The 26,854-nt window shown below is 40.1% G+C and overlaps 6 protein-coding genes and 2 pseudogenes across 6 annotated transcripts; 6 read left to right on the top strand and 2 right to left on the bottom strand.

The window, feature by feature from the left end:
• Positions 1-519: 519 nt before the first annotated feature.
• On the top strand, positions 520-1,167 carry LOC141831232 (pterocarpan synthase 1-like). Its single transcript, XM_074718645.1, has one exon. The coding sequence runs from the start codon at positions 555-557 to the stop codon at positions 1,065-1,067; it is 513 nt and encodes a 170-aa protein (XP_074574746.1). The 5' UTR covers positions 520-554; the 3' UTR covers positions 1,068-1,167.
• A 2,032-nt stretch (positions 1,168-3,199) lies between these two features.
• Positions 3,200-3,800, top strand: LOC141831273 (dirigent protein 22-like). The gene has a single exon (XM_074718677.1). It carries the CDS (start codon positions 3,215-3,217, stop codon positions 3,728-3,730), a length of 516 nt encoding a protein of 171 aa, XP_074574778.1. The 5' UTR covers positions 3,200-3,214; the 3' UTR covers positions 3,731-3,800.
• Positions 3,801-5,548: 1,748 nt separating this feature from the next.
• Positions 5,549-7,639, top strand: LOC141831269 (uncharacterized; annotated as a pseudogene).
• Positions 7,640-11,273: 3,634 nt separating this feature from the next.
• On the top strand, positions 11,274-15,559 carry LOC141830716 (filament-like plant protein 7). The gene is made up of 6 exons (XM_074718131.1): positions 11,274-11,354; positions 12,291-12,342; positions 12,416-12,548; positions 12,634-14,728; positions 14,809-14,869; positions 14,999-15,559. The coding sequence occupies exons 2-6, from the start codon at positions 12,295-12,297 to the stop codon at positions 15,398-15,400; spliced, it is 2,739 nt and encodes a 912-aa protein (XP_074574232.1). The 5' UTR covers positions 11,274-11,354; positions 12,291-12,294; the 3' UTR covers positions 15,401-15,559.
• A 646-nt stretch (positions 15,560-16,205) lies between these two features.
• LOC141830327 (WUSCHEL-related homeobox 4-like) lies at positions 16,206-16,984 on the top strand. Its single transcript, XM_074717772.1, has 3 exons — positions 16,206-16,391; positions 16,538-16,765; positions 16,832-16,984. The coding sequence occupies exons 1-3, from the start codon at positions 16,206-16,208 to the stop codon at positions 16,982-16,984; spliced, it is 567 nt and encodes a 188-aa protein (XP_074573873.1).
• Positions 16,985-19,326: 2,342 nt separating this feature from the next.
• On the bottom strand, positions 19,327-23,691 carry LOC141830502 (putative arabinose 5-phosphate isomerase; annotated as a pseudogene).
• A 237-nt stretch (positions 23,692-23,928) lies between these two features.
• LOC141830501 (uncharacterized) lies at positions 23,929-24,429 on the top strand. The gene has a single exon (XM_074717926.1). It carries the CDS (start codon positions 23,929-23,931, stop codon positions 24,427-24,429), a length of 501 nt encoding a protein of 166 aa, XP_074574027.1.
• An 851-nt stretch (positions 24,430-25,280) lies between these two features.
• LOC141830621 (xyloglucan endotransglucosylase protein 7-like) lies at positions 25,281-26,623 on the bottom strand. Its single transcript, XM_074718025.1, has 3 exons — positions 26,311-26,623; positions 26,044-26,237; positions 25,281-25,951 (listed from the first exon to the last, which is right to left on the bottom strand). The coding sequence occupies exons 1-3, from the start codon at positions 26,599-26,601 to the stop codon at positions 25,576-25,578; spliced, it is 861 nt and encodes a 286-aa protein (XP_074574126.1). The 5' UTR covers positions 26,602-26,623; the 3' UTR covers positions 25,281-25,575.
• Positions 26,624-26,854: the final 231 nt, after the last annotated feature.

The raw sequence follows: 26,854 nt of genomic DNA, 5'->3' as shown, positions 1-26,854 counted from the left end.
AATTTTGTTCAATTTGCTTAATTATATCTACATTACTGTTGATATTTATTTTAACTGTTCAATTATGTTCAATGCAGATTAATTATAATTTTAAAATGTTGATTGTGTAGTGATGTGTCATTTGCATTTCTTTATTTACTTTAATGATAGATAAATTTTTTTATAAAATTAAATAAGTCATTTTTAAAATTAATCGAAAGTTTAATGCTGAATTAAAAACAAAATCAATAGAGTTTTTTTTAACAACCTGACACTGAAGATAAAAGTCGCATCATTCAACCAGTACCGCATGTTGCAAAAAAAAATCCAAAAAATCTCACCTACTTTAATGTAGTTAATATTTATATTTATATACTACTCCCCACCTACTACTTTTTTTATATAAGGATTAAATTTATATTTCTCTGCAAAGGTGGAATCCGCCAGATTAAAATTATATTTCTTTCAATTGTTGATTAATAACATTATATATATACCTCAAAATATATCCTCTAATTATATCAATCATCTCATCTTCTAGTTCTCTACTTCCACATATTCACAAGTAGATAGATATGGCTTATTATTGTTCGTTCAAGCCTTCGCTCCTCTTTCTCCTTTTCTTCATGGCAACCGCTCAGGCGAGAGACTCCATCACCACTCACCTCCATTTCTTCTTCCACGAGCAGTATAGCGGCCCCAACGCCACCGTTATCACCGTCGTCAACTCCACCACCAGCAACCCCGGCGGCTTCGGCAGCATTTCGGTCGCCGACGATGAACTACGAGAAGGCTCGAGCGTCGACTCGAAGCTCATTGGGCGGGCCCAAGGCATAGCTCCCGTGGTGTCGCAGAGCGGCCAGACGGCTTTTCTCGTGCTGCTCGACTTCGTCTTTACGGACGGAGAGTACAACGGTAGCTCGCTCATGGTGGTGGGTCGGGCGACGCTCGGAGGAGCCACCGAGCGCAGCATCATCGGCGGCACCGGAAAATTTCGAATGGCCAGGGGTTACACCATTAATACATTTCTAAGTGATGCTCCGGCAGGACGCCTTATCGCCGAGTATGATGCTTATATCGTGCATTAATTATGTCTCTCTTTTCTTTTCTTTTTTTTTCCACAATAAAATGAAGTGTGTTGTTGCAGTTGTGATCTCAATTTCTTTTTTACAAAAAATTGAAATCTATCACTCAATGGTCCTATATGATCGACTTTTCGACTAATTCAGCGGTCCTATATGAACGATTTCACGACCATTTATGAAAAAATTGTGATCTCAATTTCTTGTTAGCATGCATGCTTACATAATCGAATTCATAATAATAAGATGAATAGATTATTGGCTATAAACTAGATACTCTTAAAATTTGTTCATCAGTTTTTTTTTGGTTAAAAAAATCATAAATTCTCTTCGCACCTACTACCATCTTACTAGAGCAATGCAAAAGACCTTAAGGTGTTGAATGTTGATTTATTAGATGTTATTAAGAACATTTTATAGTTGACTATTATTAAAATCTCGAGTTAATTTGTTAGGAGATTAATTATTATCATAATATTCTCAATTTAAAAATTATTCAATTATAGACATGGTTCAAAGAGGATATCATTCAATTATAGACAATCTAGCTAGCATACCAACTTCCATTAATTGACCTTACTTATCATAAAATTATTAGTTAATAGTTATTTATTTCTAAGGATAAATTTTGTGTTCAAAGGAAAGATTAGTCAAATTAACAGTAATTAAACTACGTGGGTTCTAGTGGACAACTTGAACTCACAACTTGGCACTAAAAAGTCAAGAAAGGCGTGCACGTTGTTGTGTCAATATCAATAGACCTAGCTAGTTTAACAACTTGCGCTCGACAACTTGGTACTAAAAAGTCAACAAAGGCGCGCGCGTATAAATTAATAGAAGAGATGAGTATAATCTTGGGACATAACTGAGTTGGTCTAGAGATTATATTTGCTAATTAAGATCGAGCAATTGATTAATTAACGTCATCAATTGATTTTGAACTTTTTGTTCGCTGGTCATGGTTGAGCAATTGATTGCACTAATCGAATCATCAGCAAACTCATAATTCTAGGTTTAGAGTTTGTCAATCGACTGATGAATTGCTAACTTAAATTTCAATCTTTTCAAAGTTGAATTTGCAATTGGCTTGGTATCCGATCGACCTCAACTTTTCAAGACTTCTTTTGCCTAACATCAAGTCATCTGTGATCTGCTACGGCTTCTCGTTATATAATATCCTGTCAATTTTGATCTCTTAGGATTTTTAATTGTTTAATATTTAATCAATCTTGATCTGATCGCCTCTTAAATTAATCGAGTTGTAAGAATTTAAAACTTGAATTATAAAAAAAAAAATAATAGAATGCAATAACAAAGTGTTTCCTGTATAGTCAACTAAATATTCATGGATTTATTATGTATTGTAGATCATCCTAAAATATTGTTGACCGAAGGGATACGTCTATATTTCATGATTTACTTCGATGATGATAAAAAACTTTCATGAAATTGAATAAATAATTCGAAGCGTTCGATACGGAATTAAAAAAAAAAAAAGAATCAATAGAGTTATTTTAACAACTTGACACAAATAAAAGTTTCATCATGCAACATGTTGCAAAAAAATAATATTAATAAATAAATTAAAATAGTTGATTAAAATTATATCTCACCAACTTTAAACTAATTAATATTTATATTTCACTATAAGTATATAAGTTGATTAAAATTATATTTCACAAACTATATATTGATAGTTGACACGCACTCTTTTTATTGCTTCACCTTAAATATCTCTTTCAATTATTGATTAATAATGTTATAAAAAAATTATAAATCTCAATTAGTCTCATTGACTATTTATGAGGGTGATCGGTCCTACAAAAATTTTCCACTGACCACCAGAATAAATCGAGAAATGCATGCACGCGAGCGGCCACCTAGACGCCTAACATCCTTTGATTGCATTCTCCATTTGAAAAAAAATCTTACAAATATGCTGCAGTAATCGAATGGGAGCTTGATCGAATCACACACAATACCTCGGAGACATTAATTATATTTCACAAACTATTGATAGTTAGTTGACACGCACTCTTATTATTGCTCCTTTAAATATCTCTTTCACATTAATAACGTTATATATACCTCAAAATATCATATCAATCATATCATAATTCTCTACTTTGTATATTCATTCACAAGTAGAAGATATGGCTTATTATTGTTCATTCAAGCCTTCACTCCTCTTTCTCCTTTTCTTCATCGCAACCTCTCAGGCGAGATCAGACTCCATCACCACTCACCTCCATTTCTTTCTCCACGAGAACGATAACAGTCCCAACGCCACCGCTATCACCGTCGTCAACTCCACCACCAGCAACCCCGGCGGCTTCGGTAGCATCGGGATCTTCGACGACGAACTACGAGAAGGCTCGAGCGCCGACTCGAAGCTCATCGGGAGGGCCCAAGGCATAGCTCCGGAGGTGTCGCTCAGCGACCAGATGGCTTGGCTCGTCCTGATCGACTTCGTCTTTACGGACGGAGAGTATAACGGTAGCTCGCTCACGGTGGTAGGCCGGCCGACGTTCGGGGGAGCCACCGAGCGCAGCATCATCGGCGGCACCGGAAAATTTCGAATGGCCAGGGGCTACACCATCAATACATTGCTAAGTGGTGCTCCGACAGGACGCTTAATCGCCGAGTACGATGCTTATATCGTGCATTAATAAGTGTGTTGCTAGCTGTGGTTACGAATTACGATCTCAATTTCTTTTCTCATGAGCATGTTTACATTATCGAATTATTAGTAATAAGATGGATATTGATTGATTGGCTATATATATATAAACATGTAATTAGGATCGAATAATTAAACATTTTTCTCTTGCAATAATTTGTGAAAGAAATCGATTATAAAAACCTCGTGGGGGCCAAAAAATGTATTGGTCTATGAAGAAAAATTAATAATTGCACGAGGAGTGGTTCCACCACTTTGCCTTTACTTCTAATAAAAGTCATCGCTTAAAGTCAAATTTAGTGGGTACAAAATCACTTGTCTAATTGAAATTTGTTCATTATTTAATTTTTGTCATAGCTCCCATATTCAAACACCTCTTCGTCCAAATGCCTTAAGAAATGGATTAAAAAAGGGATAGTTTGATGTAAGAGATTATGCTAATTTTTATGTTTATGTGAATTTGTAAGCAATTTTTTTCTTTGCAAATGATTGAGTTTTCGCTATTCCCAAACGAAGCTAACAAGAATTTCAAGTTAAATAAGTAAAATTAAGCAATGTCATTAAATCTTTTATTCGACAATTTTAAATGTGAATTACAACTATATTTACTCAATTAAAGTGTGGGCCCCAGTATTCTACTGTATTGATGTGTCATGTTGAATGCTATATTTTTTTAGTTATTGCTCATAAAATGTGAGTATTCTCTTATGTTCAAGTCAAAGGTATATAAGAACTCATACCCTTATAAAGCTATTTATTTTTTTAATAAATAGAAAAAATAAAGAGGAATATAATTAATCCACAGTGTACACTTCTTATCATGAATCCATTTTATTTATTTATTACTTATCAAAAAACTTGTTTTAATGCATCACAAAGACTGCGAACTTCCTTTAAAACATTGTGAAATTAGTCCAGTTTCACGAATCGTGCAAGCCCAATGGGCCCAGCGGGCTGATCACGGGCCAAAGTGGGCTCGAATGTGACGTCATGATTGACCATCTGTCCCAGTCAACCTTTTTTACCGCTTTAGTTTACCGAATTGCTATTAGCTCGAATTGGAGACAGTTTACTGAACCTGTTATACTTTTCAATGATTACGCAACTCTAACTGTTCAAATCTGGTCAAATGGATTGCTGGTTTGTTGATTCAATGTGATCTTGATTGATTGACAGTTCTATTATTCTCTTTGTGTTGAACTGTTATGTCAATATTTGCAGTAATATAATATTTGTTGAGAATTACATTCGTTTAAAATTTATTGATATTTTGACATTTTCTTGTGTTCACAGTTTGTTTTTTTTTTTTTGCTTTCCCTTCAAGTAAACAATGCAGCTTATTCTAGGGTGTTCCTTGACTTTGATCATGAGTTTTTGCTGTGAAACGGACGATGTAAAAAGGATAGGAGAGATGTCATCAATGGTGGCCTGATACGTCTCTCTTCTTCTAAGCAAAGTGGAAGATGGACAGTGATGGCGATGATGCCACCCTCTCACATCAGTAGCAGTTCCGTGGAACAAACAAAGTCCCATCGCATCAAACAACATGCAGTTGGGAACTTGAAACCGAAATACCAATTTTTTTATGCTTCTCCACATTAAATATGCATTAATGCCATGCTAATATAAACCTCTCAGGGAAGAGGAAGAAGCTTAAGCATGATTTCCTCTGGTACTTTACTCTCCTTTGCAGGAGGCCAGCGATTAAACAATGCCATGTAAAGAAGCAAGCACTGTCTCTTAGTTGTTCGTGGGGTATTTGTGTTGCTGCTGATCAGAATTCAGAGGAGCTAAAGAGGATCTCTCACTTTCTTTTTATTTTTTGTTCTTTTTTCCTTTCCAACTCGGTGATGGTCATGGATGAACATAGCAGCAGTAGCAGTGACTACATTTCCTGCCGAGGAGACGAGGAGAAGAAGCTCTCCTACTTGTTGGACCCTTTGCCAGTGAACTTGTCATCTTATGCCTCTACTTGTGCCGTGGGCTTCCTCTCTCCTGAGCCTGAGCAGATGCCATCCTCCTCCTCATTCCCTAACTCTTCTTCTTGTGTGGATGGTGGAAGCAAATCACTGGAGCAGGACTTTGACTCTGTTGACTGGGAAAGTGAGGTGGGTTCTGCTTTCCTTTGCATGTTTTAGCTTTGTTTCTCGCTGATTGGGTTGTTGTTGTTGTTGTTGTTGTTGTTGTGTGTTATAGGAGGGATTGGAGGTGCTAGAGGAGCCTGTGAAGCTTGTTCCACTCAGGAGCTCAGGCTCAAAGCGAAGCAGGGCTGCAGAAGTCCACAACATGTCTGAGAAGGTGAACTCGAAGCCTTTCCTTTCGATTATCAAAGAGAGCTTTTCAATTGAGGAATGACTGTTTGCGTGCAGAGGAGAAGAAGCAGAATAAATGAGAAGATGAGAGCATTGCAGAATCTTATTCCCAACTCGAACAAGGTGCAACTTGTGCGTTTTCCCCTCTTTTTAGCGATGAAACTATCTTTCATTTCGGTATATACGTTGTGCTTTTTGAGCAGACAGATAAGGCTTCTATGCTCGACGAGGCCATTGAATATCTCAAACAATTACAGCTCCAAGTTCAGGTCAGCAATTTTTTGTTATCTGAAGCCTCAAGAATGATTCAAATATCGTATCGATTAGCCATTTGTTTATTATATCAAACGCAATTAGGAATTAGTTAGTTTCATGCCAATATCAGAAACACATACAAAATCGAACATGTTCTTTCTAACTAAGCTACCAATCTTGAGCCTGATGCAACACTTTACCTCAGACTTTGAATTTGTGTTCTTCTTTTAGTGCCATGGACACTTTGTTTTTGGCTTGTCAACGTTGAACATGGCAATTCTTTCTATCTAAGCTTTCAAAGTCTGTTCTCTACTTATCGATAAGTTTTCGACTTGTTCATCCAAAGGTTTCAAGTGGACAATAGTCCTCCTTCATCATTTCTGCTTCTGAATAACTTGTGAAGAAAACTATATTAGTTAGTTGCTTTAGGTGCCTCTTTGGCCTGATCCTCCTCTGTTTCGACTGTTCGTCGTCTTACTTTCCTTGCAGATTCTCTCGATGCGGAATGGACTCAACTTCCATTCCATGTACATGTCCGGAGCTCTTCAATCTCTTCAAGCTTCTCAAATGAGTATCGGTTTCAGTTTGGATCATGATCCTGCAACAAAAGTAGAATCCACCATGCTTCCAGTTAACCAAGATTCAGCAGCTGCTCGAACATCATTCGTGTGTGCCGCAGCCATCGCCTGTGATGTCCAGTTTCATCAATGTGACTGATCCTCTGATAAACTCATCGCAATCCCAGCAGGGATCGTTCCAAGTTCCGATGTTCACGGGTGACCTCTCGACCCACATGAACTTAGTTTCAGTTCATTACGGGCACAACCTCTCAGGTAACGATCTTTCACATATTATTGAAGAATTAAGCTTGGTGAATGCCTCCCTGATCAAGCTGATTCCATTCTAAAACTAAAGAAACTGAGAGAAGCTCATCAGCCGTGAATCCTGAACGAGTGACTGGGCAAACAACACCAGGAATTTGCATCAACCATCACCTGGAAGAACTATCAAATGATGACAGCTTCATCCATCACTTGCAAGGGTAACAGAAACTTCCTCTTTCCTTCCCTTCCCTTCCCTTTAAGAAGGAACTAAAGTGAATTACAATAATCTTTACTTTTCCTCAAAATAAGAGAAAAGAAAAGAAAAGAAAAGAAGAAAAACAAACACAAACATTTTGGCATTTGCTGATGTTGTTGAGTGTGTCATATGATGTCGACCAGCTTGGGGACTGGGAGTACTTTTCCGAGTGCTGATGCCGATGCCGATGCCAAGGAAGAACATCAAAGTTACTAGAGTACATTGAATGCTTTAGCTTGGACTTGACTAATGTTGAGGGCTTTTGAGGCAATGGGATTGAGACTCAACGCCCAGAATAGCAATTCCATCTGTTTTTGGGATTTTAGAGGACTTGTATTTTGAGCATCTCTTTTGCACTGAGATGATGAAAAAGAGTGACTGATCATGAACAGCTCCCACTTCTCATGTGCAGAAGAATTTTTCATCTTTTATGTGGGGGAAAAAAAATTAAATCTACAACATCAATCTCGAAAAAGAAATCTAGGTTGTATTTGATTGCTTGGTCTACATTAATACTATGGTCATGAATTTGATTATTCCATTTCATCAAAATAATATAATTGATTTTAAAAATATCACTAATGTAGTGTATCAATGCTGCCACACAGAGATAGTTGAACTAAAATTATTAGGATTAACAATTTTTTAGTTATTATATAAAGAAGGTGGGTTTATCTATAATTAGGGAATAGCGATGTGGCTTTATAACTATTGATTTGAGCCCATATTGAAGATTGGGCCTTTGATGCTATACTTGTTCTTTCAGATGTGGAATTCTAGAGGTGTGCATCAGATTTATTTGATAGGAGAATCAGAAGGGAAGATGGTATACTCCTAGGATTAGTTAGGTGTTTATTCGAACACTTAAGTTATTAAACAATAAAAGCTCAGTGCTTTTTTGAAATGCCTCCTAACTTTTGATTCACTTGAACTTTTACTATAACTGCAAAAGGTTGGAACCGCCAACCTAGCGGCCCCCCCACCCCGGCCCCACAAGTATAAGTAAATCACGGTGAATGCGGGACTGGCCAGGGCATAGTGGCTCGAGGGAATTGGAAACATGACACATTTACTATAACAAAGGGGACTAGGGGATAAAACTTTGGTCTTGTCATCCTTTCCAACCTATTATCTTCATTTATATTCATGTTTCTTTATGGTCTTTATTGGCTATGGTTTTGAGAAAGAGTGAAGAATTAATATAGATATTCAATTTTTATAATCCGATTAATCTTAAAGGTGGATGATTGGACTCCATAGATCAGGATTTTTTTTTAACTAATTATTAAACACATTAAAAGGAGAAAGATAAATATATATATATAATAAACTAGAAGACATTATTGATCATGATGCCTAGGGTTTAGCATATGTTGCTTTTCCTTTGAGAAAATGTGTATGTTTGGGTTTTATTCCACTCGATGACAATTTTGGACCACTTCGAATTTATCACTATAATAAATTAATTCACACATATTATGCCACTTGCTCCCCAAGTGGAACCAAATTAAAAACACATACAAAAGAGCATGACTACAAGGCCATTAATGGATAATCCAACAAAAAATGAAAATAATATACATTTGTTCTCGGTTAGAGTGATAGTATTCCAACCAAATTAGGGTTTACTCGATCATCCTTAGACACTCTAATATACTTTGAATCCATTTCAATATTTACATAGGATATGATAAATGTTTTTTTTTTCATTGTCTAATTAGATAATGAAATACATATATCTTATAATTAATTAATTAGAAATTATTTTAAAATTCAACTTGTGTGATTAGGTTTGATATATAGGTTTTGGACTGACCGTGCAAATTAAAGTTGGCGATGCAATAAGTGTGGCAGCACTAATTACGGGGGCATCTTGAAAGTTTTGTTATTTACTCATGGCATTGATTATGACCCATGAGATCACGTGCAGAATTAATCACCTCACGTGTAGGAATTATTACTTTGACTTTGCGAAATATATTTCCCGGGGCGTAAATGTAAACTTGTATATATATATGTTCACGTTCGACTGCCCGGCCCTTGCGGTAGCTAGTTCGAATTAGATAATGATCTGACTTTGCGACATGGTAGACATGAGAGTTGAGCTAATAACAAATTATATTATTATTATTATTATTATTATTATATTAAATATTTAATTTATATTAATTAATTTGGAGATTGAGAGTCTGATCTCACATTCGTTTATAGTTGGAAAATTAAAATTGATCAAGCATTTAAAAAATCCTCGATTTAAGTCATCCATTAGTATCATTTTTTGAGAAAAATATTATGACTTGAAATAAATCCATCAACTATCTTTTCTTGTAGAAGTTAAGTGACATATTTTTTTATTGTCAATGTGGATTCTTATCTTGAGAAATCGTAGTTCAAGAAAGTTTAGGTTTGATTTCAATACTTAGAGTGTGATTTCAAAAACTGTGGAGTGAAAGTGAAATTCAATTTAAATTATTGATTCAATTTTTGAATATTTATGATAAAAAATTTTAAGTTTTGATTGATTAATTGAGTTCTGTTGTTGGAGAAAATATATTTAGGAATTGACAGATCATTGTTTCACTTAGAACCAAAAATTAAGAGTGAAAATTTTGAATTTAAATTTATTTTCAACTCTTTAAATTTGAAATTTGAGCTTTTAGATTTTGAAAATCGACCAACACTATTGTTTAAACTTTTTGAAAATTTCAACGCATATTTTTTTAAGTATTTTTGAGTTTTTAAAATTAGATAATTTAATTTTGAAAGTGTTGATGCTATTATAATTGTGAAATATAATTTTTAAAAATTATTACATGCAGTTATAAAATAAAATATACAAGTTTAAAATTTTAAAGAAATTTTATTTGAATTTATCCTCTAATTGAAAATCAGGACTATGCCATTAATTATTTCCTTAATTTATGCTATTTGACCTGTTTCCCACAATAAGAGCAACTTTAGATTTTTGGAACTGATGTACCGATTTAGAAATAATCCAACTTTAAGGGCCCATTTGAGTAATTGCTCCTAATGTTTTGGCATCTTTCCCAGCTCACTCGTCTCCACCCGTCACCAATCAGTAAATGAGGCCTTCTCATTGGGTACTATCCGTGGGTCCCAACTAAATATCGATCTTCGACTAGTGAAGACAGATGGGCCCCGTACTCGAATTGTCGTCGGTCACGCTTGGCTACGATCTCCACGAGGTCGCTGTCACGTGCGCTGTCGCCAACGGAAAGCCCATGCGCGTCTCTCGGGAGGGCCCGGCTCTGGCAGCCAATGAGAAAAGCCATCCAACGGAATCCCTTTTCTCGTCGTCATGGATTCTCTCTCGCCCGAAGTAACGGTCCGACATCAAAGTTGGAATTTGGCTGGGCCCACCATAAGCATTCAATAAAAACCGATGGGTCCGATGCTATTCTGTACCTTGCCACGTACGAGACAGCAGATCTAGCATCACATGCTGGATATCGCCGACACTTTGCTCGATCTCCCCCGTATATTTAAAAAACTAAAATTAAAGGGAAAAATAACCTGTAAATTCCTCACATTCACCCATTTATTATTCTTTTGTTTTAAAAAAAAAGGGGTAAAAAATAACGAGTTAAGAATCAAAATTATGAAAACTCGAGTATAATTGCCCTAATAATCTTTCACAAGCTTCGCCCACCACCCTGCATCCCGCACTCATATCGAACAGATTATTATAATAAACATTGACATAAAGATCTAATTAAATATAAATACTGGATTAATCAAATACATAAAGCAGAACCTGAAAGAGATGAGCAGCATATAGCTGAGGTGGATTGCCCTATGCATTGTCGTCTTCTTCCTCCACTGTGCATGTAGTTATGGTGCTGGTACAGCCATCCTCTGCTTACCTTCTCTCATCCTGAGAATGGAGCTCCTGCGTCGAACTCAGCTCGCCTAGACTCATTCTCCTTTCCTCTCTTTCAAGATAAAGTATGCATTTCACTGTTCATCTTCTTTTCCTCATTCCTTTGGTTCTTATTGACTTGCTTTCTTAGTTTTGCCTAAACTGAAACTTCCATGGTTAGATTTCTTTAGTCTTTTGCCGCTTTTGTTCCATCTTCTGCTTGATATACTGATGGTGCTAGGGATTACTCATAGCTTGAGAGTGATTATTTGGGTTTTAAGGTAAGTTTAGGCTGTGTCTAGTACTGAAAAAGGTGACTTGCATGGAGTTTGAGAAGCATGGTTGATGTTCAGAGCAATGAGAAAGCCTAAATTAGTCTCCTAACTGTTCGGAGCTTATTTTAGATTGTTTGTGGTACTGAAAAGGTTGAGATGCATGGATTTTGGGAAGCATGGTGGTTTCTCAGAGCAATGAGGATTAACCCTAAATTAATCTCCCAGCACCAACGATTGCTTCATCCAGTATTCCAGTGGCAAGAAAACTAGATCTAAAGACATTTCTACTCAGTTGTAAGGGTTCAATCAGTTATTTATAATAATTCTGTTAGGTTAATTTTGTCACTTTTAACTCAAACAGAAAATAATCTCACAAGATCACACACACACAAAAAAAAAACTAGTCTCCTACCTGTTTGTAGTTTTGTTTATGCAGGTGTAAATAGTTTCAAGAAGAGTGTAGCAGAGATATTATTGTGTGATTTTTCTTTTATTTCTTGTTACATTTGCACTAATGATTAAAATAAAATAAGTTAAGAGTTTAAGTCAGTTAATCCCTTTCTGCTACTAATGTTAGTTGAGTTCTTTCTATACAAAGCTATATCATCAAGCTGTTTCAAACTCTTAGTTGAGTTCTATACAAGCTGTCTTATCTTTTAGTTGAGTTCTATACAAAGCTATATATATCATCAAGCTGTCTTCAAACTCTTGACTTACTGATTCTATATTTTTTTATAAACTTGTCAGAATCATGGATAAATGGCTGTGGAGGAGGAAATCTTTAGAAAAGAACATTGAGGTAAGAAGTTGGTTAATACTTATCGATTGAACTCAAGGTTCTTTAACTGTTTGCAACTTTTTTTTTTTTTCAGAAAGAGAGGGCTCTAGAGTTAGAGAGATCCCTCGAAGAGTTAAAGGATCAACTATCATTAGTTCGCATCGAGTCCAATGCTAAAGATGATCTCTTGGCAAAACAAGCAAAAGTGTCAGAGGAAGCAATTGCAGGTTTGACATTTGCTCTAAATCTGCACAAACATGTGCTATTTCCTTCTTTTTCTTCCTTACTAATTCACCTTGGTCAATTTTTCAGGATGGCGAAAAGCTGAAGCCGAAGCCCTTTCTTTAAAGCAACAACTGGATGATGCTTTACTTCAGAAGAGATCTGCTGAACAAAGAGTGGCCGATAGAGATGTAGCATTAAAAGAGTGCATGCAACAGCTTCATGTGACCAAGGAAGATCAGCAGTTCATTGTTAACAATGCCTCCTTGAAGATATCGAGAGAGCAGGAGAAGATTCGCACATTAGAACAGAGGTTAGCAGATACAAATCAGAAGCTCACCGAGTCAGTTGTTGAAATTAGCAACTTGAATAGAATTCTAGTGGTCAAAGAACAAATGCTCAAAGAATTGTGCGAGTCTAAATCCAATGTGGAAGCAAAGCTCATGGAAGAGATGAGTAGACTTGATTCATCTGAGAAACTCATTGCTTCGCTAAAGTATGAGCTATGCATGCTTCAGAAGGAGATTGAGATCAGAAACCAGGAGCGGGAATACAGCCATCGATCAGCAAATGCTGCTCATAGGCAACACCTCGAGAGCATTAAGAAGATTGCTAAGCTAGAAACGGAGTGCCAAAGATTGCGTATCATGGTCAGGAAGAGGCTGCCGGGACCAACAGCTTTAGCGAAAATGCGAAGCGAGGTTGAATCCATAGAAACAAGGAAGAGAACTTCGAGCTCCATGGGTGAAGATTTCCGCTTAAAGGATACGGTTCTAGAGGACTGTTATGATCTATCCAGCAAGGGTGCTGTTGCTCTCGTCGATCGACTACGCACCACTGAAGACGAAAACAAGATTCTCAAAGAGTCACTGACCAACAAAAACAATGAGCTTCAGGGATCACGAATCATGTGTGCACGTACCGCATCGAAGCTGTCGCAGGTTGAGAAACAGCTCGAAGAACTATCCAAAAGGCAAGTCTGCCCGGAGATAGCAACGGGAAGCAGCCCTGCGCCGTCTGACCTTCCGCTTTCATCCATTTCCGAGCATGGTGCCACTGATGATGCTGTTAGCTGTGTCGAATCGTGGGCTTCGGCTTTGATTTCTGAACTAGAACACTTCAAAAGTGGAAAACCGACCTTGTCATCATGCCGAAGTGCCGATGTATCAGAGTTTAGTTTGATGGATGATACAGTTGAAACGGAGAAACCTGCAACAGTTTCTGGAGACAATAATTCCTGTGTTACGACTAGAGACTCTTGTGCAGGACTTGATTTATCAGAAGCAACAGGTAAGGAGGAGAGTCGAATCAGGTTCTCAACGTTTGAGAACCAACCCAATTGGCTTCAGGACATTCTGAGGGTCATCCTGCAAAAGCATCATATCATGCAAAAAAGTTTCAGCGCCATTCTCGACGATGTTAGAGCTGCTCTATGTGACCAGCTGAATTATAATACTGAGGGAACTCGTCTCGGCAGCAGAAGTAGTTCCCAACAATCTCCATCAAACTTTGAAGAATCAGTTCGCAAACTTGTGGAATTGATCGAGGGAATCAGAAATGGTCTAAATGTGCCACCTGGAGATGGAGAAACCAATCAAGCAGATCAGAAATCTCCTTCGGCAAACCGATACTTTGCGCGCGCATACTTCTGGGAATGTGCTGAGCTTGCTGCTGTTCTACAGAACTTTGTTTCAATGTGCAATGAATTGTTATACAGAAAGGTTGATCTTCAGGAATTTACTGCTCAAGTAGCTTCTACTCTGGACTGGGTTATAAACCATTCCTTTTTGCTTCAAAAAGGTGCGTATCTCTCATCGAGAATGGATGATGTAGAGACCAAACTGAAGGATGAAAATGAGCAACTAAAACATGAGGTCATGAGTATGGAGACCAAAAGGAAAGACTTGGAGGAGGTTCTGAAAGTATCAGATGCCAAGAATGAAAAATTGATGGCTCGACTTCGAGAGTTGGAAGGTAACTTCTCCAATTTGCAGCTCAAAGAGTCGAAAGGGCACATTGAAGACCAGATTACAAACCGAAAACTGATCGATGATGATCTTGGGACACAGCTTAAAGAGGCACATCAACAGTTCTCCTCCCTCGAAGTCGTCCAACTCGAAGAGAAAAACAATTGCTGCGAGGAATTAGAGGCAACATGTCTGGACTTGCAGCTACAAACAGAAAGGTGTGGACTATTCTCCATTTTTGAGCTTTGTTCTAAACAAAGTCTCGTAGTTAAAATGTCTTCTGAAATATTTGTCGCAGTGAATTGTCCAAGGAAACTCCCAAGTATGTTCTGCAGCAAGAAGAAAAGCTGATTGAGGCAGTAAGTATATATTATCATTTATTCTTGCTACACAGGATTTAATCCCACCACTCCTTCAAACATACAGATTCATGGTTTAACAATAAGTCGAATTGTTTTCAAGCTGCATTTTGTTGTATGATCTTGCAGGATTGTGATATAGCTGCAGCTTCGATGAAGCTCGCAGCTTGTCAGGAAACGATCGTAAACTTGGGAAAGCAGCTGAAAGCGTTGGCATCGCCACAAGATGCACCTCTATTCGACAAGGTCATATCGAGTCCTGGCACTGCGAAATCGAAACGCCGGCTTCAGTTAGTCGATCATATGAGAGCAGAGGATCAGACGAAACCCGAATCTCCAAACACCAAGGAAGTCATATGCACTGAAGCACCAAAGCCAACGACAACTGCAGCTTCTGAGAACCATCAGTCACAAAAGGAAGGTTCAGTTAGTCTCAAGTGTGGGACTGATGCAGGAATGCTTATGGTTGCGCCGAAGAAGCAAAAAGGAAGCTGGGGCGGGTTTCTGAGGAAGCTGCTGTTACAACGATGAAAGAGCAAGGAGAAACAGCTTAACGAGATCTGAACCTTCTCCTTCTTTGGTTGCAAGCAGCTCAGCTCATGTAAACTAACAATAAGATGCCTTAATTTACTAGTAGAACATTTGATCTGGTGTAAACTTCCTTCCATTTGAGAGCTGGTTATGTTTGAACGTCGGATAATATCACGTTGAATGAGATTGTAATCTAAGATTTCTATCTAAATTCAACGACACCTAACGCTAGGCTTAGATCTACCTACACGCATTAAAATACGCACGTATGGATCTCATTTATCTCCCTCCTTTCTCTTTTCTTTTTGGTCCACTTTTGTAGTCCTTTTTGGGGAATAGAGGAATCTTCGTGATTGCAACGCCACCCAAAAGCAAGAAGGCCCTTATCATGAAACCCCGACCGATTGGACGGCCTACCACCACTCGACCGGGTTTTTTTTCCCATCTCTCTTTTCCTTTCCTTTCCTTTCCTTTCTTTTACACGCAAAGTCAAACTCTCCCTCATCATTCGGTCTTCCCACCTCTACGCGTGCTCCATCACTCAACTCTCAAAGTCACAAAATATTTGCCACTTAAATTCAATTTTTTGGGTTTAATTTAAATATTCCATTCATTGTTTTCATTACTGTGATGCACAGCTGATGTAATGCGTCTAAATGGAGACATGATTAATAGACTCAAATGTTCCCAATAGTTACTTGCTCCCCCACCCAATCACCGCCCGCCAACTGTCCACCAAGCCATCTCATGCGATGTATATAAACCGACTGCTTTCTTCTCCTTGCCATAGCACGGGAAGGAAGCCATGAAGACAATTCAACCACCAGCACTCACCTTGTGGGATCGGCATTCCTCTTCTTCTTCGTCTCCTTCTTCTTCTTCCTCCTCCTCCTCGGTTTTTATCAATGCGACTGCCACCAAGCGCCTTCGTTCTCTCGGCCCCGTTGCTGAATTTGGTACTACTGCAACAAACATAGACAACTCACTCCTAGTAAGTCGTTACCATCCTGAATAAGACTATATCACTTGTTAATCTTGAATAATTAGCTATAATTTAGTAAGTTTAGTAGTCTTCGTTCACTTAATGACACTTACGGTCCATGTGGTCTGATTTCGGTCGACTCGAGTTAAATTTAGGTCCATCCGGGCGGGACGCGATGGAACCCGATGCCGGAGCAAGTCAAGCTGTTGGAGGCGCTGTACGCTGGCGGTTTGCGGACGCCGAACCCGGTCCAAATCGAGCAGATAACGGCCGAGCTGAGCCGGTTCGGCCGCATCCAAGGCAAGAACGTTTTCTACTGGTTCCAGAACCACAAGGCCCGGGAGCGGCAGAAGCAGAAGCGCGCCGCTGCCTTCCATCTCAAAGTAAGTAGCTCAATCTTCCTACATTGCAAGACGAAACGACGGATGAAGTTGGACGACCGATTGCAGAAGGAAGAGATGGTGACGAAGGAGGCGACGGTGGATTTGGGTCGCAAGCGGAAGTGCAGAAGCTGGAGCAGAGCGGATGTGGCGGTGGTGGAGGAGTGTGAGAGGAGGACGTTGGAGCTTTTCCCATTGCACCCCGAATGGAAACAGATTTGATAGTTTTCTTCTTTTTTTCGTCTGCAAATCATAAAAACGCACTCCATGCTTCAGCTTTCTTGTTCTGCGCTTTTTCCCTTTAAAACTACTGTTTTCTTTCCCGCTTCTGTTAAGCCGTTTCAGTCTTTGGAAGAAGCCATGCACTCCGAGAGGAAGCAGAGCTCTTTTGCTTTTGTTTGTCAATGGAGAAAAGACTCGAGGCTTGTGAGAGAGCGTTGTATCCTGCTCGGTGCTGTTGCTCGACAGGGCAGCAACAGCAACAGCAACAGCAGCAGCGCAGAAGCAGAGCATGAATGGAAGCATGATGGCAATGGCGATGGGGAGGGAGACGGAGGGGAGACACGAGTGCTTGTACTTGGTCCTATGAAATGGAGGGCAGAGCAGAGCAGAGCTCGCGAGTGAAGGTTAAAGTGTGAGTGTGTTCTGAAAAGTGAGTGAGTGAGGCGAGATCAACGGACACTCTGCTCTGCTCTGTTCTCTATTGAGCTTTCACTCTCGGTTTAATGCACAAAAAAAAAAAAAAAAAACACTAAAATGCAGGAATGTTAAGCATCGTTATTTAGTTCCCCAGCCTTTCTAGTGATCTCCTCCTTCGTGTTGTTGCCCATGTGGCAAACCCCCGTTCGTCGGTCGGACCGCTTCGGGAACGGTGAGAATGTGAATGGAACCCGGTCCGGTTTGGATGATTGAGCTGGGCCCGAGTATGTTGATCAAGTTGCAATAGGGAGGATAGGTGAGGGGCGAGTCTAGTGTAAGCATGCACATCCACACTCAAAATGTCATGATGGACTTTTATCTAGAGACGCTTTTTCTTCCTATTTTTGTTTTCACCTTTTGATGTGTGTTTGTGCAAAGTGCTCGAAATGGATGTTGCTAGAAGTGTTGGTTGTTGCTTTATTTGTAGCTTCTATTATGTAGCTTCATCCTCCTACGTAATTGTTAAATTCATAGTGATTGGATTGGACCAACTGGACTAATCCAAGATTATCAATTCAGAACGGATTTGATTGAAATAATAAAATTATTAAAAAAAATTCAATTCTAACTTGACTTGAATCCAAATCCAAATCCGAACTCGTATAATTTGACCAATCCAAAAAAACTCGAATAACCCAAGAAAACTTTTTTTTACTACTTTATCAATAATTCTTCATTTTTATTTTAATAATTTATTATTATCATACTAATATTACATAAAACATCTTAATTTTTTAAATAAAATTTAATTTAATTTTTAAAAATCTCTTAAATTCTAAACTTGAGTCAACTCGAATCCGACTCAAGTTCGACTCGAACAAATCTAACCCCAAAACCCTCAATCTAAATCCGAACTTAAAAACTCACAACCTTAACTCGATATTTTTTTGATTGACTCGGATCTGATTTATTTTTTGAACATTCAAAGAATTTTTTATTATTGGAGTTTTTTAAAAATATTATATATGTATTTTATCAATTTCAGCATCCAATAAAATAGTCTTTATTAAAAACTATATAATCAATATTATGAAAAATATTGCAAATGAAAAGAATTTTTTTTAAAAAAAAACTACATATATTAGTAAATGTCGCAGTGGAAAAGAACTTTAGTCTGGAGTCGGGGAAGTCGAGCGAATGGATGTTCTTTTCGATTGCGATTTGGCGAGCCTCTTCGTCGCCGGAGCTGCGATGCCTCCGATCCCTAAACTTCTACAGGTTAGATTGCGATTGGACCAAAATTGAGTTCAATCGCTAAATTAGGTCTAATTAAAAATTAATGACCAAAATTGAGTTCGATCGCAAAATTAGTGATCAAAATTATTCTGTCGTTAATTTTTAATGACCGAATCAAAATTCGGTTGCTAAGGGCTGTTAATTTCTTTTTGTGCCGTCGAATTCAAAAATTAACGACCAAAATCGAGTTCGATCGCTAAATTAGCCACTGAAATTGAGTTCAGTCGTTAATTTTTAATGATCGAAATCGAGTTCGATCGTTAATTTTTAACGATCGAATCGAAATTCAATCGCTAAGGGCCGCTAAATTTCTACCTATATCATTCAATTCTAAAATTAGCACCCCAATTAAATTTTGATCGCTATTTTAGCGACTGATATTTCATTTCCGTTGCTAAATAGTGATCAATGTTTCAATTTGATCACAAATTAGCGATCGATTAAATTTCGATCGCTAAAATAGCGACCGAATTATTTTCAGTTGCTAGTTTAGCGATCGATATTAATTCGGCCGCTAATTTAGTGATCGAAGTGAAAAATCAGTCGTTATTTTAGCGATCGAAATTATCCCTTATGGTTGTCCACTCATGATTATCCCTTATTTGATTAAGAGCATCATTCCAAACTTTTCAAGAAATTTTCCCTGACATAGCTCGGGCAACAGTGATAAGAGCAAGTGGCAGACCAGCACATTCTTCAACAAGTTCTTTAGCAACGAACTTAATTCCAACATATCTAAGCTAAAAACATGACTGTTGTTATTCTGCTTAAAAAGTTGTCATGCTTGAATTTGATCCAGGCATTTGACTTTTGTCTTCTTTTGTGCTTTCATTTGTACACACACTGACTTGTAGCGGGTTGTGAACACCACGACTTTGTGCGGCTGCTGTTGCTAGCCTCGCTCTGTAGCTGAGTGCACCATCCTGACTTTGTGCGACCGTTGTTGCTGGCCTCGCTCTGTAGCTGAGTGTGCCATCCTTAACAGTTTCAGATCTAGATGTTTCCAAATGTCATCAAGAAGTAGCATACAGTTTCTATTCTTCAATAACCTAGACAGCTTATCACCACAAGTACGTTCATCATCACTCTCCTACAGTGTCTTCAATTGTAAAATCTTTGCAATATCACTATAAAAATAATACCGATTAGCGACTGATTTAAAAAATCATTAAAAAATTCATCGTAATTGATTTAGCAACAGAATTTGAATTCGATCGCTAATTTTAACGATCGAATTCAAATTCGGTCGCTAATTTTAACAACCGAATTTGGATTTCGAGTTCGATCGTTAATTTTTAACGATCGAAATTGAGTTCGGTCACTAATTTTTAACGATCAAATCAAAATTCGATCTCTAAGGGCCGCTACTTTTCTACCCGTGCCGCTCAATTTAAAAATTAACGACTAAAATTGAGTTCAATCGCTAAATTAGGTCCAATTCAAAAATTAACGACCAAAATTGAGTTCGATCGCAAAATTAGTGACCAAAATTTAGTTCTGTCGTTAATTTTTAACGACCGAATCAAAATTCGGTTGCTAAGGGATGCTAAATTTCTTCCCGTGCCATCGAATTCAAAAATTAACGACCAAAATCGAGTTCGATCGCTAAATTAACGACTGAAATCGAGTTCAGTCGTTAATTTTTAATGATCAAAATCGAGTTCGATCGTTAATTTTTAACGATCGAATCGAAATTCAATCGCTAAGGGCCGCTAAATTTATGCCTGTGTCATCCAATTCTAAAATTAGCACCCCAATTAAATTTTGGTCGCTATTTTAGCGATTGATATTTCATTTCCGTTGCTAAATAGTGATCAATGTTTCAATTCGATCACAAATTAGCGATCGATTAAATTTCGATCGCTAAAATAGCGATCAAATTATTTTCAGTCGCTAATTTAGCGATCGATATTAATTCGGCCGTTAATTTAGTGATCGAAGTGAAAAATCAATCGTTATTTTAGCGATCGAAATTATCCCTTATGGTTGTCCACTCATGATTATCCCTTATTTGATTAAGAGCATCATTCCAAACTTTCCAAGACATTTTCCCTGACATGGCTCGGGCAACAGTGATAAGAGCAAGTGGCAGACCTGCACATTCTTCAATAAGTTCTTTAGCAACGAAATTAATTCCAGCATATCTAAGCTAAAAACATGACTGTTGTTATTCTGCTTAAAGAGTTGTCATGCTTGAATTTGATCCAGGCATTTGACTTTTGTCTTCTTTTGTGCTTTCATTTGTACACACACTGACTTGTAGCGGGTTGTGAACACCACGACTTTGTGTGGATACTGTTGCTAGCCTAGCTCTGTAGTTGAGTGCACCATCCCGACTTTGTGCGGCTGTTGTTGCTTGCCTCACTCTATAGCTAAGTGTGTCTTCCCCAACAATTTCAGATCTAGATGTTCCCAAATATCATCAAGAAGTAACATACAGGTCCTGTTTTTTAAGAACCTAGACAGCTTATCACCACAAGTTCGTTCATCATCACTCTCCTGCAGTGTTTTCAATTGTAAAATCTTTGCAATATCACTATAAAAATAATACCGATTAGCGACTGATTTAAAAAATCATACATCGTAATTGATTTAGCAACAGAATTTGAATTCGGTCGCTAATTTTAACGACCGAATTCAAATTCGGTCGCTAATTTTAACAACCGAATTTGGATTTCGAGTTCGATCGTTAATTTTTAACGATCGAAATTTTTAACGATCAAAATCGATCACTAATTTTTAACGATCAAATCAAAATTCGATCTCTAAGGGCCGCTACTTTTCTACCCGTGCCGTCCAATTTAAAAATTAACGACTAAAATTGAGTTCAATCGCTAAATTAGGTCCAATTCAAAAATTAACGACCAAAATTGAGTTCGATCGCAAAATTAGTGACCAAAATTTAGTTCTGTCGTTAATTTTAACGACCAAATCAAAATTCGGTTGCTAAGGGCTGCTAAATTTCTTCCCGTGCCGTCGAACTCAAAAATTAACGACCAAAATCGAGTTCGATTGCTAAATTAGCGACTGAAATCGAGTTCAGTCGTTAATTTTTAATGATCGAAATCGAGTTCGGTTGTTAATTTTTAACGATCGAATCGAAATTCAATCGCTAAGGGCCGCTAAATTTATACTTGTGTCATTCAATTCTAAAATTAGCACCCCAATTAAATTTCGGTCGCTATTTTAGCGATTGATATTTCATTTTTGTTGCTAAATAGTGATCAATGTTCCAATTCGATCACAAATTAGCGATCGATTAAATTTCGATCGCTAAAATAGCGATCAAATTATTTTCAGTCGCTAATTTAGCGATCGATATTAATTCGGCCGCTAATTTAGTGATCGAAGTGAAAAATCAGTCGTTATTTTAGCGATCAAAATTATCCCTTATGGTTGTCCACTCATGATTATCCCTTATTTGATTAAGAGCATCATTCCAAACTTTCCAACACATTTTCCCTGATATTGCTCGGGCAACAGTGATAAGAGCAAGTGGCAGACCTGCACATTCTTCAACAAGTTCTTTAGCAACGAACTTAATTCCAGCATATCTAAGCTAAAAACATGACTGTTGTTATTCTGCTTAAAGAGTTGTCATGCTTGAATTTGATCCAGGCATTTGACTTTTGTCTTCTTTTGTGCTTTCATTTGTACACACACTGACTTGTAGCGGGTTGTGAACACCACGACTTTGTGCGGCTGCTGTTGCTAGCCTAGCTCTGTAGCTGAGTGCACCATCCCGACTTTGTGCGGCTGTTGTTGCTTGCCTCACTCTGTAGCTAAGTGTGCCATCCCCAACAATTTCAGATCTAGATGTTCCCAAATATCATCAAGAAGTAGCATACAGGTCCTGTTTTTCAAGAACCTAGATAGCTTATCACCACAAGTTCGTTCATCATCACTCTCCTACAATGTCTTCAATCGTAAACTCTTTGCAATATCGCAACTAGGACTTTTTGCCCCTCGGTCCACCCGACATACTAGGACTTTTCACCTGGTGTTTGGTCCTCTTGATTCAGACACAGGAACACCCACTTCCTTTGTTTTAAGGTTCAAACCACATGGTTAGATCTGGATCATGGCTCATCCGACGGATAGTCTGGTGAAGAACGAGACCGGTCTCGCTCTGATACCACTTGTTAGTACCGATGGAATCAAAATATCTCCACAATGGTATGATATTATCCACTTTGGACCTAAGCCCTCATGACTTTGTTCTTGGGCTCTCCCAAAAGGCCTCATATTAATGAAGATACTTTCTATCCTTTTAACCCCATGATCTTTTCCATGTACTTGATGTGGGACTATGTTTTCATCCTTGTAACCTTAATGGGAGGAACCACATAAACTGGTCTCCAGACACCTTGAAGATGAGGCTTTTCCCAATCTTCCCGGCGGGGTGATTCTTATCGTATTGCTCTTTGGTGAGACGCCTTGCCGCCATTAGGGCAGCGACGGTGTCCCCAAATAGCATCTGTATCGATGCTGAGGTAACCGGCGCGAGACCGAAGGGACAGAGCTCGCGCTGGAGCGGCATGTCGACATTGATGTCGCAGCCCTCACCGGCGGAGGTGAGGGAGAGAAGGAGCGCTCCCTTGGCACGGGCACAAGGTGCGAGCGCGAGGAGCTCCTCAGAGGCGCCGGATTTTGAAATTAGAACGAGGAGATCCCTAGGGAAGACAGCACCTAGGTCGCCATGAAGAGCGTCAACGGGGGAGAGGAAGGCGGAGCGGGCGGAGCCAAGGGAGGCGATCATCTGGGCAAGCTTTTGGGCGACGATGGCGGACTTGCCCACGCCGGAGAAGAAGACGGCACCGGGTGGGTGCGTCAAGGAGCGCCTGCGCGAAGTCTGCCGCCTGGGAGAGGTCGATGAGGTCGAAGAAGTAATCGATGTGGCGGCGTTGCGCCTGGAACATACGGCCAATATCGGCAGCGTCGATCTTCCCATCGGACCCCGAGGGATCCGGCAGCAGGGGCGGTAAAGATCCCATCTTTAGAAGGTCTCTTCTAAAGTCAATTTGACAAGATCTTGACCATCAGAAAAGTCAAATGGTATTTTCCGAGTCACACGTCAGGGCAAGACCTAGCCAGCCGTTGACTCGCTCCACCGAATTCCTTTGCGTTCCTCCAATTCCTCGTCTCCATCTCTCTCGTTTCGACAATTTCACCAATCATTAAGCGCATATTAAACTAGAATTTCAATAACACGTTAATCATAATTAATCCAAATGGAAGAGCGAGAGATGGAGGAGTTGGTATCCAAAATCGCCGGCGGCAACCGCCACCGCTACACCAGTCTCCGCGACGTCCTCCAACTCCAGCGTCGCCACCACCCCATCTTCCGCACCTCCCTTGGCCTCGCCCGCTACGCGTCCATGTTCACGTCGACAACGTCGACGTCGCGGCACCAGCACTTCTCCCGAGGCGGCGGCAGCGGCAGCGGCAGACGGCCAGTGCTCATCGACGCCTCGGCCATCCGCATCCGGGACCACCTGGTGAAGCGCGCGGCGTCGGCGTACCTGAAGTCGGCGGCGACGGTGGTCGCCTCCGGCGACCACCGGGACTGCGTGGTGAGAATGTGGCGGCGTTGTCTGAGCTGGCGTGCGTGCCTATGGGACCCGCTCGAGAGCTGCGTTGGCGTCGCTGCCCGGACGGTGAGCCACGTCCTCGCCGCCGTCGTCGGCCACCTCGGCCGGTTCTGCGATCGGGGGAGGAGTCTGCTTCAATGACCTTAATCCAACAATGTCCTTAATTTCAGAAGCTCCATGGCGATCTCAAATTTCCTTACATATATAGTCCACTCGCTCGATCAAAGATTCTGATCGAAACTCAAATGCCAAAGTTTTTCTTCTTGTCATAGTCAAAGATAATGGAATCCAAGTGGATGAACACAAGGAAAAGAACATCAGAAACATAAAAAATGATCTCTGAGAAACAGAAACCTAATCTGGTATCCAAATCTGAACAGATAATAAAGCACAGCTAAAATACAACTTAAGATTTGGGTTGAAACCCTGGTAGAGACTGATGCTTCATCAGTTGTTGTACTAGCTAGAACAGAGGAATTGTGAACTTCATCCTGTTGGGAAGTTGCTGCCATAGCGATACTCGGCTGTGGAGCCACCAGATCGACGAAGGAGGCGGCGGCGTCGAGGAGAGCCAACGGGCTCTTGACGTCCTCCCCGTCCTTGCCCACGTCGTCGAGATCCCGCAAGCTAAGCGGGCTTCTCTCTGGCCACAGCGACCTCGAGTTAATTAAGCAAGAACCGTGTCCACTCCATCTTCGCCGGAGCGACGGGCTTTCCGGCGCCGAGGATCGGGGGAGCTGCTTTGTTAATCCTCTTCAGCTGGCGATCGGCTGGCGTTGATGAGGATTCTTATGTAGATGGCGCCCACCAATTCACCTTCTGCGCCCCGTAGAGCATCTCCAGTCTATCTCTGCACGTTGCTGTCGTCGGCGAACAAGAACAGCACGATCCCTTCCATTATCCTGTCCCTCACCATTCTGCTCCATGAGGAATCCGACAAAGATCCAAATTTGACATGGAATTACGAATCAAGATCTGATTTTGCCCGGTGAAAAAAAAAGAGGAATCAATTACATTCCCTGTACGAAGGGACTAAACAGTACAAACAGATCAACTTTTGTATTCTCCAAGTACACACGGCCATTATCGTAATTCCCTACTGCATTAATAATTTCACTCGAGTTCTTAAAAGAAGTCGTATATAAAAATCTGCACCACACTTGCATATTTTATTCGACCGTACGTAATATTTAAATACACAGCAAAATCAAACAATTAAAGCATTATACGAACACATAAAACACATGCGTATACGTAATCACGCATGCGTATATATTAACACACCCTTTAATTGACCGCGCACTCCGGCGGCGGGCCCCTCGCCGTCTGCCGCTTGGGATCGCGGCAGTAGTTATAAACCATGTACCTCTCCCGCATCCACTTCACCTTCTGCATTCCGGCGAAGTCCAGCACTTGGTTCCACCACGGCCTGCCGCGGCTGGAGCAGGCGGAGCCGACGGCGCAGGCGTCGGCGTTGAGCCCGCGGTAGGTGGCGATGAAGGGCGCCTTGGACCAGTCGGTCTTATCGAGGCCGCCGCGTGTGGCCCACTCGTCGCCGTCCCAAATGCTGGCGTACACCCGCATGGGCTGACTCTTCGGGTATGGGACTCCCATGCGTTCGTTGTTCCGGAACACTCTGATCGGCGTCCCGTCCACATAAATCCTGCAATTTTCCATCAATTATCAGATAATCGATCTTTTCCCCTTTAAATTAACCGACAAACTTTTACGCAATCGATGCAGTTTCAAACTTACACGATCTCTTGAGGATTCCACAGAACAGAGTAGGTGTGAAAATCCAGCCTGGGATCGAACCAGAGGTAGAACTGCTGTTCCCGGTCGCCGGTCCCCTGTGCGTACACGTTGGTGTGGAGCACGTACGGCTGCCCGCTCACGTTCCCCAGAAACTCCAGGTCGATCTCGTCGTGCGTGCCCCCCAACGACGACAGCTGCAATTTATTTTACTTTTTAAATTTTATTCACTAATTAATTAACTAACTAACTAACGAAATGAATCATCACGTAGAAGGTGGTGACGGTGCCGGCGGAGTTTCCGGGGACGAGCTTCATGCGGATGTCGAAGCGGCCGAAGAGGAACTCCTGCCGGGAGCGGAATCCGGAGCCAGAGGCGCGGTCGAGGGTGAGCTCGAGGACGTCGCCGTTGAGGGCTTTCCCGCGGCCCCACGTGATCTCCACCCCGGAGAGGAAGTTGATCGCCGAGACGCCGGCGACGAGCGCGAGAAGGGCGACGAGCAGGAACGACGAGTACTGAGCACTCGCCATGGGATGTTTACTTGGAAGGAAAGCACGCATCCAAGTGTGTGAAGGAAGGGGATTGGAGGAGGGCGATTTATATAGCTAGCTATTGATCTGCAACCACTGTAAGAGATAAGCATGGATAGATAGACATTTTCACCATTAAAAACTGAAAATATCGCCAGTCAACTGGTCGTCAAACAGAAGGATAGGAGTCTTTTTTTATTCACAGGAGGGAGTCTGAAGCATCATCTTCGACAAACTGTTGGATTACTATTTCAATCATTTCGTCGATCGATAATATATCTTT

This window comes from Curcuma longa, chromosome 6, assembly GCF_044706935.1.
Source record: "Curcuma longa cultivar G26 ecotype Majalengka, Jawa Barat chromosome 6, ITB_CL_G26_1.1, whole genome shotgun sequence".
Taxonomy (NCBI): Eukaryota; Viridiplantae; Streptophyta; class Magnoliopsida; order Zingiberales; family Zingiberaceae; genus Curcuma; species Curcuma longa.
The sequence above is the reverse complement of the archived record's forward strand: the minus strand, read 5'-3'. Positions and strand labels throughout refer to the sequence as shown.